Consider the following 14953-nt stretch of genomic DNA (forward strand, 5'->3'; position numbering starts at 1 on the left):
TGGCCAGGTTGTGATAAAGACGCAGAGAAATTTGTTAAAACTTGTCATGGATGTCAAATCATAAGTAGGAGTAATCCGCCAGAACCGATCCGGAGTACGCAACTTCCGACAGGACCATGGATCGACGTAGCTGTTGATTTTCTTGGACCTTTAGCGACGGGTGAATCAATTATGGTAGTGATAGATTACTACAGCAGATACTATGAGTACGTGGTGTTGAAGTCCACAACCACTGAAAAAACAATACAAGCATTAGCAGAGATATTTGCAAGATATGGATTACCTGTTACATTATACTCTGACAATGGTCCACAATTCATTTCAGAGACATTTGCGGAATACATGAGGACCACAGGTATCCATCATCATAAAGTAACTCTGAAATGGCCGCAAGCCAACGGAGAAGTAGAGAGACAAAATCAGTCCATTGAAAAACGATTGAGGATTGCACACGCAGAAGGACAAAATTGGCGAGAAGCATTGCTATCTTATGTGGCTGTCTATCGAGCAACGCCTCGTGCAACCACTGGAAAAAGTCCTGCAGAAGCATTTTTTGGGAGAAAAATCCACACAAAAATGCCAGAAATAAAAGAAATCCGAGATGACCAGGAGATGAGGGACCACGATGCTGAAAAGAAAGGTGCAGCAAAGCTGTACACAGATTCGAAACGTGGAGCCAAGTACTCAGACATCATGCCAGGAGATAATGTTCTAGTGAGGCATGAAACTGGTGGTAAGCTAGACACACCTTATTACCATCAACCCTATACTGTCGTATCCAGAAGTGGAAGTATGGTGACAGTCAAGTCTCCGACTGGAGTCCTGTATAAGAGAAATGTCTCAGGTGTAAAAAGGTACCAGTCCAGAGATACATCTAGTGAAGAGGTTGAAAGGCCAATACGAGATGTTGAAACTGAGAGAACTGATGATGTTCCAGAGGCAGTTACCAGCACTCCTGATGAAGTGACTAGAGCGCCAGAAACACCCGAAGCCGTGGCGAGCAGTATTTCCGACGCCGAGAGTGAACAACCGAGAAGCGACGACAATATCTCAGGCAGGCCGAAACGAATCTGGAAAGTGCCCAAACGATACGAAGACTTTGTGCCATAGTTTTAATAAGAACTTTGGGACAGTATTTAATCTTATATCATAAAGTGCATGTATGAGTGCTGTAGGAAGTAAATTTTATGTAGTTGAGTTATAGTATTACCATTAGTTACGATGTTTGTAAGTTTCCGAGGGATATAGGTAAGTGAAGGTAAAGTTTATTTCTGATTAAAGGAGGGATGTCATGATAATGAATATGTATGAGATATACCGGAAGTCACGTGGTATGAGAGAGAGATAAGAACACAGGCAGGAGAACAAAGGAAACGGGAGAATAAAAAGACACTAAGAAGTTTACCTGATAAACTTGTGTTTAATGTTTTATTAACTTCACATTTCGGGCCACAAATGTGACACTTTACTCTTCATAATTTTTATAAATAACCTGGATGAGCAACTGGAGGGATGGGTTAGTCAGTTTGCTGATGACCCGATGTTGTGGATAGTGTGCAGGGCTGTCAGAGGTTAAAGTGGGACATTGATAGGATGCAAAACTGGGCTGAAAAGTGGCAGACAGATTTCAACCCAGAGAAGTGTGAAGTGATTCATTTTGGTAGGTCAAATATGATGGTAGAATTTAGTATTAAAAATAAGGATATTGGCAGTGTGAAGGATCAGACGCATTTGGGGTCCGAGTCCATAGGACACTCAAAGCAGCTGCACAGGTTGATTCTAGGGTTAAGAAGGTATGTTGTGTATTGACCTTCATTATTCATGGATTTGAATTTAGGAGCTGAGAGGTAATGTTGGAGCTATATAGGACCCTGGTCAGACCCCACTTGGAGTGCTGTGTGCAGTTCTGGTCACCTCACTATCGGAAGCCATAGAAAGGGTGCAGAGATTTACAAGGATGTTGCCTGGTTTAGGGAGCATGCCTTATGAAAACAGGTTGAGTGAACTCGGCCTTTTCTCCTTGGAGCACCTCATGATAGAGGTGTTTAAGATGATGAGAGGCATTGATCGTATAGATAATCAGAGGGTTTTTCCCAGGGCTGAAATGGTTGCTACAAGAGGACACGGGTTTAAGGTGTTGGGAGTAGGTAGAGAAGAGATGTCAGATCTAAGTTTTTTTTTAATATACACAGAGTGGTGGGTGCGTGGAATGGGCTGCCGGCAACGGTCGTGGAGGTGGATACGTTAGGGTCCTTTAAGAAACTTTTGTATAGGTACATGGAGGCTAACCTCCATGAGAGGGCTATGGGAAAGCCTAATAATTTCTGATAGTCATGTTCAGTATAACTTTGTGGGCCAAAGGGGCCTGTATTGTGCTGTTTCTATGTTTCTAACTTATCTCATACAGTGAGAAGGATTCTTCCGTGACGAGACTAACAGGTGATTAACGTTAATTCAGCAGTGTAAAGGCAATTTACAGAGTATCTCTTTGGCTTGGCTTCGCGGACGAAGATTTATGGAGGGGGTAAAAAGTCCACGTCAGCTGCAGGCTCGTTTGTGGCTGACAAGTCCGATGCGGGACAGGCAGACATGATTGCAGCGGTTGCAAGGGAAAATTGGTTGGTTGGGGTTGGGTGTTGGGTTTTTCCTCCTTTGCCTTTTGTCAGTGAGGTGGGCTCTGCGGTCTTCTTCAAAGGAGGTTGCTGCCCGCCAAACTGTGAGGCGCCAAGATGCACGGTTTGAGGCGTTATCAGCCCACTGGCGGTGGTCAATGTGGCAGGCACCAAGAGATTTCTTTAGGCAGTCCTTGTACCTTTTCTTTGGTGCACCTCTGTCACGGTGGCCAGTGGAGAGCTCGCCATATAACACGATCTTGGGAAGGCGATGGTCCTCCATTCTGGAGACGTGACCCATCCAGCGCAGCTGGATCTTCAGCAGCGTGGACTCGATGCTGTCGACCTCTGCCATCTCGAGTACTGTCCTCAGTTTATACAGTCATTTTGTTTTTCAAGCTATCCTTGATTTCCCTTGCAAGCCATGGTTGAAGTGCCTTTCCTTTTTTATTTTTATGGCAATTAAAGATGTACAGTTTTTGAAGTTCCTTCAGGCGATCTTTAAATATTTGCTATTTTCTATCTTTGGTCAACACATCAAGTGCCAATTCGTGGCTTGCAGTTACCCTTCTTTAAATTCTGGACTCAAGTCTCTGAATTAAGTGTTACTCTCCATCCTGATGAAAAGTTCATTCACTATTCCTCAAAGGACAATGAACAAGGTATCAAATTAACCTTGTCTCAATACACAATGCCCACTCTAGGATTGCCTGCCTTCCAGATGGATTCCTGACAATATTCATCAAGGAAGCCATCCCTTACACAGTCCAGAAAATCCTCCGCTACTGTACTGCAACCATTTTAGTTCTCTTAACTTACATGCACATTAACAGCTTCTCTTCCCTTACTCCTGGTTTGATGCCATCCCTAATCTCATTACTGCTACTCTTTATGCTCTGTTAACCATTGCCAGTAATGTTTTCTGCCCACTGGTGTTCCTCAACTTGACTTGTGATGATCGCACCTTATTTAATTTGATGTCCTTCCTGAAAATTGTATTATTTCCTCTTCAATGAGCTATGCTATCCACCTCCTCTTCTTTTCAGTCCATCTTTCCTTGATGTTCAGTACCCTGGAATATTAAGTTTCCAACCTTGGTCACCATGGAGATATGCCTCAGTAATCCCAATCAGGTCATAACCATTAACAGTAATCCCTACTGTTAATTCATCCACTTAATCATTCCTTGCATTGAGACAAAATAATCTCCTGGCTAATTTAAAAAAAAAACGATTTCCTCTTTTTGTCCCCTTTTTGCATTTTATGCCCTTTATTTATTCCTTGTTACTTATATTTGCTGCTTCATTTACTGCCTTAGTGATCTGGTTCCCATCTCCCTGCCACCCCAGTTTAAATCCTCCTGAATCACACGAGCAAATGCCCCCAAGTATATTGGTTCCCTTTCAGATCAGGTAAAACTTGTCCTTCTTGTATAGTCAGGTTTAAGAAGCATTTTAAAGCGGATGAGGGGATTAGAGGATTGGAAGAAGGAATTCTGAATTTAAATATCAGTTAGCTGAAGGCATGTTGCCCAATCGTGGTATTGCAATAAGTAAGGATATGCAAGATTGTAAAGGTGGAGTAATACTGAAGGGATTTGCAAAAATAAGATGGCATGTGCATTACAATGATATGAGGTCGAGGGATTGAGGAAACAGCTGTCTATTACCTTCTATCAATTTATGCTAATTTGCAACAGATAAACTGAGTTGAGATTCTAACTTGGAGAAAGGCCAATTTTGTGAAAATGAGAAAGGATCTAGGAAGAGTGGATTGAGATAAGTTGTTTTCTGGCAAGGAGGGGTTCAGTAAGTGGAACCCCTTCAAAGGCAAAATATTGCGAGTGCTGTGGATGTTGCTTACGTGGACTTTAGTAAAGCCTTTGACAAGGTCCCACATGGGAGGTTAATTCATAAGGTTCATACATTAGGTATTCATGGAGAGATTTAAAATTTATTTGAAATTGGCTGTGTGGGAGAAAACAAAGAGTGGTAGCGGATGGTTGCTTCTCAGACAGGAGGCCTGAGATTAGTGGTGTGCCTCAGGATTCGGTGCTGGGACCATTGTTGTCTGTTGTCTATATCAACAGATAATGGTGTAAATTGGATCACCAAGTTTGCAGATGACACTAAGATTGGAGGCCTTGTTGTCAGTGAAAAAAGTTTTCTAATCTTGCAGAGGGATCTGGACCAGATGGAAAAATGGGCCAGAAAATGGCAGATGGAATTTATTGCAGACAAGTGTGAGGTGGTGTATTTTGGAAGGACAAACCAAGATAGGGCCTCCACAGTAAATGGTTGGGTACTGAGGAGTGTGGAGGAACAAAGGGATCTGGGAATACAGATACGTAATTTCCTGAAAGTGGTGTCACAGGTCGACAGGGTTGTAAAGAAAACTTTTGGCAACTTGACCTTCATAAATCAAAGTATTGAGTACAGGATTTGAGTTTGTAAGGCCAAATTTGGAGTATTGTGTGCAGTTCTGGTCACCTATCTACATGAAGAAGATCAGTAAGATTGAAAGAGTGCAGAGAAGATTTGCATGAGTCTTCAGGAGTTGTGTTACAGGAAAAGATTAAACAGGTTAGGACTTTATTCCTTGGACCATAGAAGAATGAGGGGAGATTTGATAGAGGTTTACAAAATTATGAGGGGTATAGGCAGAGTAAATGCAAATAGGCTCTTTCCACTGAGATTAGGAGAAATAAATATGAGAGGACATGGCTTTAGAGTGAAAGGGGCAAGGCTTAGGGAGAACATTAGGGGGAACTTCTTCACTCTAAGAGCGGTGGGAGCATGAACAAGCTGCCATTTGACATGGTAAATGCGGGTTTACTCTCAAATTTTAAGAATAAAAGATGATCCAAACTATTGAGGACTGCTATGAAAATAGTTGTTCTTCAAACAACTGAAGGATAAGTATGATTTGCCTAAGTATGATCCTTCCGGAGGGAAAAAATGGGGCCCTGAAGGGAATGAGGTGGAAGGGCTACTTTGACTGGAATGTACTTTTTACTTCAAAGTGAGAGCCCAAAGCTGGGCCCACAAAGATCAAGGGTAGTGGGAGTAAGACTTGGGAATAATGATCGATGAAGAGAATTCATCAGATCTATGTTAGGGAAAATGTGATATCAGTGATCAACACCAGACTAAGGTTGATACAATATAATTTCTTACACCAATTATACTTCACCACACAAAAATTACATAAAGGAAAAATCAGAGATATCAGAAATGTGCTTCAGGTGTAGGTTAGAAATTGATACCTTTATACACTCCACACAGACCTGCGTGAAGGTGAGACCCTTTTGGTTGGAATGATCTAATATATTAACAAGGATTAAAGGAACAGTCTTCCTGCTGGATCCGGAGCTGTATTTATTGGGAAATCTAGAGGACATGGGCAGAACATTAACTAAATTCCAAATTAAATTTGTAGATATTGCCCTGTCAGTAGCAATCACCTGGAAATCTGACGCCCTCTGCTCATCACTTGATGGAACACAGAGATGCACAATTACGTGCCCATGGAGAAAATAACATATAATTTAAGAAATAAGTACAATACTTCTGCCAAAATATGGCAACTTTATCTAGAGCACTTTGGTGCACAGCTATAACAACAGCCCACAGTTCTAAAATGCTAACAAAATACATAAAGACAACAGCAGTGAAGCACCTCAAGGAGTGGAAGTTGATTAGAAAGACTGGCAGGTTGCTGAAGTTTCCTTTTCTTTTTACCATGTTTCTGTTTGTCATTTTAATTGCTTTAGTTGTTGTTTAATTTTAAAAGTTTTGGGAGAGGGAAGGAAATTTTAAGTAAGTTGACATAATGTTTGTATCTGAGAAGTGAATTATTCTAAAAGAAAGTGTAAATACGTTAAAAAAAACTTTTTTCGGTAATACTATGTTTTTGGAAAAATTAAATTAAAAGAGAGTAATTTGGATAGATACATTGATGGGAGAGATCTGGAGGGTCATGGACTGCGTGCATGCCAATAAGATTGGTGGAATAATATTTTGGCACAGACTAGAAGGGCTGAATGGTTTGGTTTTTGTTCTGTAGTGTTTCTGATTAATATGCAGGTCCATATCTACACTCAAGTTCCATTAAAGATTGTCAGAGATAATTACACATACTTAGGGGTTAAAAATATAAATGATTTTTCTCCTCTTTTTGTCTTTTTCTAGATGGTCTCCTTTATCATTATCCTTAATAAGTAATATTAATGCAGTTAAAATGATAATATTACCTAGTTTTTATATTTATTTAAAGCGATTCCAGTTTTCATCCTTAAGTCTTTTTTAGATAATATTGACCCTTCCTAATTTTAGATTTTATTACTGGGCTTTTAATATTCATTATCTAACTTTTTGGATATTTTATTCTGACAAATTGGATCAATCATTATGGACAAATTAGAAATGAAATCTATATAGTAGTATTCAGTGGCTTCTTTATTGGGTACCTCTCTTCCATTTAGTTTTCCAAGATCAATAAGAATATATCTAATCCAATACTCAAACATACACTGCGAATCTGGTTCCAATTTAGGAAATCCTTTAATTTAAAAACTTTGTTTTATCGAGTGCTCTCTCTTATAATTATTTTTTTCGACCCTCAATAATTGATCAATCTTTCTCTATACAGAAAATCAAAGGTATTTCTTCTTTTGCAAATTTATTTAAGGAAGGTTGTTTAATGTCTTTTGAACAGCTGGCAAATATGACTTACCAAATATTAATTTTTAAAGATATTTATAGATAATAAATTTTTTAAATACCATATTACTGGACTTCCATTTGTATATCCACCTGATATGGTTCATGATATTTTGATTGATTCCTTCTCAGAAAGTATTAATCAGAATTATATTTGATAGATTATTGAAATTGCATCCAGTATTTCACAATAAGATTAAAAAGGCTTGAGGAACTGGAACTTTCAAGACCCTTATCGGAGGATCTATTGGACAAGATTCTTAAACTGGTGAATACATCTTCAATATGTGCCAACATTCATTAATCCAATTCAAAGTGGTGCATCATGGTCACATGTCTAAAGATAACCTGGCTTGTATCTTTTCTAATATTAACTCTACTTGTGCAAGATACAAATCTGATATTGCCACATTGACACATAAGATTTTGTCTTGTCCATCCTTAAAAATCTATTGGAAAGAAATTTTTGATATTTTTTCAACTGTATTTCCGGTGGAGCTATGACGCAATCCAATAACTGCTCTTTTTGGGGGTATTGAAGCAGATATCAGGAGTCCTGTGCAATGAATTGTGGTCTCCTTTACATTGTTGGCTAGAAGAGCCATCCTATTCAAATGGAGAAACTCTAGATTTCCAACAGTGTTTCAATGGTTCTCTCATTTTATGTCCTGTTTAAATTCAGAAAAAAATTAGATATATATTTGATTCATTGGTGAAATTTTATGCTACATGGTGATCTTTTGTCATATTTTAATTTGATGTACATGTTTTTAATGTGATCAGATGTACTCACTCTTCCAGATTACCTTTGTTTTATGATTCAAGTACGAATCAAAAGCTACAAAATATATGCAACCCTCAGGATGAGCAGTTCAAATTTTTTTTTTGGTTAGTTTTCTTTTTTTTTAATAGAGTAGGTTAGGTGGGGTTTTTTAATTTTTTTTAATGTCTTTTCTGTCTTCACCCAGAGGGGGGACTGAGTTTATACTGTTTGAAGTTTTATCTTGATATATTTACACACACATGCTATTTTATTTTAAGTTTTGTTCCCTTTTCTACTTTGTACTGTATTTATTATAAAAACCAATAAAAAGACTATTTGATGAAGATGAAAATAGGAACTCTTGAAATGGATATGCGATTACATTCACATTCACTGCCTAGCTCATATTCAGCCAAATACAAGGGAGGAGTTGGAATTGACAGCTGGAAACTATTAAATCTCTCATCTCCGACCAATTAATCAAGAATAAAATTTTCAGTTTCTAATTTCATAGTGAGACAAGTGTTAGTTATTCAGACACTTATTGCAATTAAAAAAAATAATTACCATATGCTTTAAAAACTGACATATTGTTATCTTTTGATTAATTCTTGCCAAATGGTACATTAATTGATAATGCTTTTACTTATTAATTTGTAATTGAGTTCTATTGCATGATGTGATTTTGTTTCTTTTATCATACATATGAGGTTGAATATAAAGAAATGAATAACATCATAGAAATTAAAATGACATTTCAAAGACAAAGAGTTAGAAGATCACTTTCATCGCATGGGGTCTGCCGGTTAAAGTGAAATCTTAAACAGTACAGATCTCAGCCGGTCTTTTCAGCATCTATAGGAGACAAAGATATATTGCTGACATTTCATGTCTGAGCCTTTCTTCAAGAAGAAGAAGAAGTCAGAAGCAGGAAATCTCAGAAAGTCTAAGAATTTAAACAATGGGGGAGGAGTCCAGACCAACAAAAGGTGTCAATTGGTTATGATAAGGGAATAGGGAAGAATTTATCATGTTTCTTCAAAGGGAGATGGAATAGAGAGACAGAGATAAGGAAAGGTGATAGGTAAGGGGGAGGTGTTAATGAAAGCCAGAGAAGCCATTATTAATGCTATCTAGTAGGAGGATGCCCAGTCAGAAGATGAGGTGTTGTTTCTCCAATTTACAGGTGGTGTCAATCTGGCAATGCATGAGACCATGGACAGACATATTCACAAGGGAATGGGATGAAGCATTGGGAGAACCAAGTCTGCATCCAGTCTCTCTGTTGTATGACTCTACCAGTCATATAATCAGGCAGACTGCAGTGAACATTGCAACAAAAAAATTCAAATCAACTGAGGAACATGGCAGTAAACCTCATTACCTCACTCAAGGAAACAATGGTTTTGCCAAAAAAAAATTACAAAGGAAAAGGGCAATGTAGGAAAGGAGTTTAAGGAAAAAGGTTGGAATATATCACAAATGAGATTAAAACCAGAGGATGTCCATTGCCATAAATAACCTAACTTAATCAAGCAATTGGGGAAGGCCACCTAAAATTATATAAAAGGATTCAGCCTGGGAAGGAGACAATAAATGAATGGTCTGAATGAATAAACTTTGGAGGAACTAAAGAAATGAAGAGCTAAAGGAATGAAGAAAGACCATAAATTGATGCATATAATAAATAAAGAGGATGTGTTCAAGATCATGAGAATAATTTCAAAGCTTGTTCATTTCTAATTCTAAAACTCAAATTATGCAGTCATTCATTAACCAAAGGAAAACAAACCATTGATAATGACACAAAACAACAGAACACAAGTAAAAGGTAATTCAGAGTTTATGCATAAGTTATTTCTCAAATAAAACAATATCAATGGGATAAATATCCATAGGATGTTTGAGAAGAATTTTATCATTTTTGACTTACGTTTTGGAATCATTCCAAACTACACAGTGCGGGTCAGATGTTCCCTGTAATAATAAAAATTAATACATATATAAAGCAAGTACACAATATCATGCACCAATATATGTATTATTAAAAGAAGGAAATATGTTAAAGACCTGGAATAAAAACATCATTCTGATGGATCCATGAAAGTACAAAATAGATGAATGTTAACACCTCTCCTGGAGCCAACACACTGAAGACACTGTGAGGGAGACACACCAATGCCTAAACTTTCCAAGAAATATGAGGCGATTTTGAATGTTGTTGAATATTCTATCGAACTTCAATAGCTGCACTGTGGAAAGTGCACTGACTGTTTGTATCACAGCCTGATTTGAGTGTCCAGATCTATCACAAGGTCTGACCTCCCAACCATTGAAGATATTGAGGTGAGGTGCTGGCTCAAGAAGGGAGTCATCATCAGAAAGGATCCCCATCACTCTGGTCTTAACATCTTCTCACTGCTGCCTTTGGAAAAAGGTAAAGAAGCTTGAAATTCTGCTCCTCTGGATTCAAGAATAGTTTATTTCCAACACAGGGTCTAGAATCTCCCCTTATATTTCAGCTCCTGTATGAGTTGTGACACAGATCCATTCCAGTTCACCTATAGTAGAAACAGGTCTACGGCGGATGACATCTCTCTGGGTCTACACAAAGCCCTGGAACACCTGGACAGCAAAGATGCATACATCAGGATGCTCTTTATTGACTAGAGTTTGGCATTTAACATCATCATCCCCTCAAAAACTGATCAGAAAACTCCAAGGCCTGGGAGTTAACACCGTCACACTACAATTAGTGAAGACTGGTAAGAACTGCTCCACAATATCCATCAGTGCCTGAACACCACAGGGCTGCATTCTTAGCCCTTTGGTCTACTCACTTTACACCTACGTCTATATAGCTCGGTACGACAATAACACCATCTACAAATTTGCCAACAATACCACAGTATTGGATTGTGTAAAAGATGGGGATGAGTCAGCATACAGGATGGAGACTGAAAACTTGTGCTCAATGTAATCAAAACTAAAGAGATGACTCTTGACTTCAGCAAAGGAAAGCCAGAGATATACAATCCAGTGATCATTGGGGGATCAGAAGTGGAGAGAGTGAGCAAATTTATGTTCTTGGGAATCGCTTTTTCAGAGGATCTTAACTGGACCCAACATACCAATGGCATTGTGAAGAAATCACATCAGTACTTCAACTTCCTCAGGACTTTGCAGAAGTTTCGCATGACACCAGAAACCCTGGCAAATTTCTACAGAGGTGTGGTGGAAAGTGTGCTGACCAGTTGCGTCATGGTCTGGTATGGGGACACTAACACCACTGAGTCTAACGCCCTCCAAAAGGTAGTAGACACACCCCAGGACATCACAGGCCAAATTACAGGGAACGCTGCCGTCAGAGAGCACCAGCAATCATCAGAGACCTTCACCACCCAGCACATGCTCTGTTCTTCCTGCTGCCATCATGAAAGAGATACAGGTGCCACAAGACTCACTCCACCAGGTTCAGGAACAGTTGCTACCCCTTCACCATCAGACTCCTCAACAACAAACTCAGTCAGAGACTCATTTCAGGACTCTTACTTGTGCACTTTATTGATTTTATTTTGTTCTCCCTGTATTGCACAAGCAGCTTCATTATCTGTTTACAGTTCTTTTATTTGTTTACTTGTTTACAGTTTAGTTTTTGCACCACCAATGAGTGGTAATTCTGCTGCACGAGGCAGAATGTCAGTGTATGTGATGTCTGACAATAATTCTGAAATCTCAAACTGAAATTCTTTTATGGAGTTCTCCAACACCACAAAAAGGACTGACTGCACTATTGCAAAGTCATTTTTGTTTCCTTACACTATGGCAACATAATATTTATTATTTCTTTTTAATTTACTGTATGTTATTGTAGTTGTTTTATTCCTTTATGCAGCACTTGTTGAGCTGAAGTAAAATTGTACAATGTATATGACAATAAACTCATCATCATCGGTGTATTAAATTGTAACGTTAATGAAATACTCGGACAAAGTAGCTAACTTAAATTGTCTCTAAAATTATTGTTATTACTTTGCTATGGTCAAAGCAAGAAAGATTGAAATATGCAGCTTGAAATGAGAAAAATTTTCAATGTTTGCATATATTGTTAAAACCATTTTGAGTACAACTGAAATTGAAAGGAGAGGAATAAAATATTGCAACATCTACCCCATCCACCAGCGATGACAATAACTGTGTGGTATGTTCACTTACCAGAACTCTCTAACTCTTGTGTGAAATTTCTTGTCAATTTGTTACAAATAATAAATGGAACAAACATGAACATGACATGAAAACAGAATTTGGGCAACATAGGGAGTAGAATGTGTAGCCTGAAAAATATTGGGAAGCAATTAGCCCTGAGGATCGACACACATTTGAAAGAAGAGATTAAGACATAGCATCTTGTAGATGATCAGTGGTTTGGTGTCACTTCATTTCCTGCTCTTTGAGGCTGGAGAGAGGCCAAAAGAAATAATTTATTTTGTTAAGTAAATTAGAGGATATAAAACAAACTGGCAAAACATTTAGTGATAAATAGCCTATTTGAAGATATAAAACGTGATATGTGGTCAGCAGACTATGTCAGAGGAGGCCATGCGATTGGTGACCATTCATATAGTGAGGCCATTAACAGAGATATTTAGGATGTCACTGCCCACGGGGGTAGTGCCAAAGGATTGGAGGGTGGCACATGTGGTTCCGCTGTTTAAGAAGGGGTCCAAATGTAAACCTGGGAATTATAGGCCCGTGAGTCTGACGTCTGTGGTGGGCAAGTTGATGGAAAGTGTTCTGAGGGAAGGTATTTACAAATATTTGGAAGTACAGGGATTGCTAGGGAGTAATCAGCATGGTTTTGTCAGGGGTAGATCATGCTTGACAAACCTGATTGAGTTTTTCGAGAGGGTTACAAAAAAGGTTGACGAAGGGAAAGCTGTGGATGTTGTCTATTTAGACTTTAGTATAGCTTTAGACAAAGTTCCCCACGGGAGGTAAGGAAAAAAGGTGGAGTCATTAGGTATAAATAAGGAGGTAGTGAAATTGATTCAGCAATGGTTGGATGGGAGATGTCAGAGAGTAGTGGTAGAAAATTGTTTGTCCAATTGGAGGCCAGTGACTAGTGGAGTTCCTCAGGGATCGTTCCTGGGTCCACTATTGTTTGTTATATATATTAACGATCTGGAAGTAGGGGTGGAGAATTGGATAAGCAAGTTTGCAGATGATACAAAGATTGGTGGTGTTGTGGACAGTGAGGAAGATTACCGTAGATTAAAAGGTTATTTAGGAAGGCTGGAGGTGTGGGCTGAGAAATGGCTGATGGAATTTAATACAGATAAGTGTGAGGTGTTACATTTTGGAAAGGCAAATCTAAATAGGTCATATGCATTAAATGGTAGGCTATTGAGATGTGCAGAGCAACAAAGGGATTTAGGAGTTGTGGTAAATAGTACCCTCAAGGCTGATACTCAGGTAGATGGTGTGGTGAAGAAGGCATTTGGAATGTTGGCCTTCATAAATCGGAGTATTGAATTCAAGAGTAGGGAGGTTATGATGAAATTGTACAAGGCATTGGTGAGGCCAAATTTGGAGTACTGTGTACAGTTTTGGTCACCAAATTATAGGAAAGATATAAACAAAATGGAGGACCCATGATTCGGAGCCGAACAGGAGTGTGGGTATGACAACGGCTCTGTATACGCTAATCTTTGCGAGGTTTTTCAGTTGGTTGTTTTTCCAGACTCTTTTGTGTAGTCTTCCAAAGGCACTATTTGCCTTGGCGAGTCTGTTGTCAATCTCGTTGTCGATCCTTGCATCTGATGAAATGGTGCAGCCGAGATAGGTAAACTGGTTGACCGTTTTGAGTTTTGTGTGCCCGATGGAGATGTGGGGGGGCTGGTAGTCATGGTGGGGAGCTGGCTGATGGAGGACCTCAGTTTTCTTCAGGCTGACTTCCAGGCCAAACATTTTGGCAGTTTCCGCAAAACTGGCCACTGTGACAGAGGTGCACCAAAGAAGAGGTACAAGGACTGCCTAAAGAAATTTCTTGGTGCCTGCCACATTGACCACCGCCAGTGGGCTGATATCGCCTCAAACTGTGCATCTTGGCGCCTCAAAGTTCGGCGGGCAGCAACCTCCTTTGAAGAAGACCGCAGAGCCCACCTCACTGACAAAAGACAAAGGAGGAAAAACCCAACACCCAACCCCAACCAACCAATTTTCCCTTGCAACCGCTGCAACCGTGTCTGCCTGTCCCGCATCGGACATGTCAGCCACAAACAAGCCTGCAGCTGACGTGGACATTACCCCTCCATAAATCTTCGTCCGCGAAGCCAAGCCAAAGAAGAAGAAAACAAAATAGTGAGAGTGCAGAGAAGGTTCACAAGAATGTTGACAGGATTTCAAGGTTTGAGTTACAGGGAAAAGTTGTGCAGACTGGGGCTTTTTTCTCTGGAGCTTAGAAGATTGAGGGGGGACTTGATAGAGGTGTTTAAGATTTTAAAAGGGACAGACAGAGTAAATGTGGATAGGCTTTTTCAATTAAGAGTGGGGGAGATTCAAACTAGAGGGCATGGTTTAAGATTGAAGGGAGAAAATTATAAGGGGAACATGAGGGGAAATTTCTTTACGCAAAAGGTGGTGGGGATGTGGAATGAGCTTCCGGCAGACGTGGTCGAGGCGGGATCATTGGTTACATTTAAGGAAAGACTGGATAGTTACATGGAGAGGAGAGGACTGGAGGGGTATGGACCGGGTGCTGGTCAGTGGGACTAGGAGGGTGGGGATTTGTTACAGCATGGACTAGTAGGGCCGAACTGGCCTGTTCTGTGCTGTAAGTGGTTATATGGTTATATCTG

General features: G+C 39.4%; 1 protein-coding gene across 17 annotated transcripts in view; it reads right to left on the bottom strand.

Moving 5' to 3' along the window:
* The window catches only part of LOC138741615 (adhesion G protein-coupled receptor B2-like), a 711436-nt gene that overhangs the window by 390389 nt on the left and 306094 nt on the right, over positions 1–14953 (bottom strand). For all 17 annotated transcript variants that reach the window (XR_011343611.1, XR_011343612.1, XR_011343613.1 and 14 more), the window contains one exon: positions 10030–10073. Coding sequence is in view for 14 of the 17 variants with exons in the window: in XM_069895953.1 (XP_069752054.1) it covers positions 10030–10073 (44 nt within the window). In the remaining 3 variants the exon portion in view is untranslated. The remainder of the gene's footprint in view (positions 1–10029; positions 10074–14953) is intronic.

Source organism: Narcine bancroftii, chromosome 8 (genome assembly GCF_036971445.1).
Source record: "Narcine bancroftii isolate sNarBan1 chromosome 8, sNarBan1.hap1, whole genome shotgun sequence".
NCBI lineage: Eukaryota > Metazoa > Chordata > Chondrichthyes > Torpediniformes > Narcinidae > Narcine > Narcine bancroftii.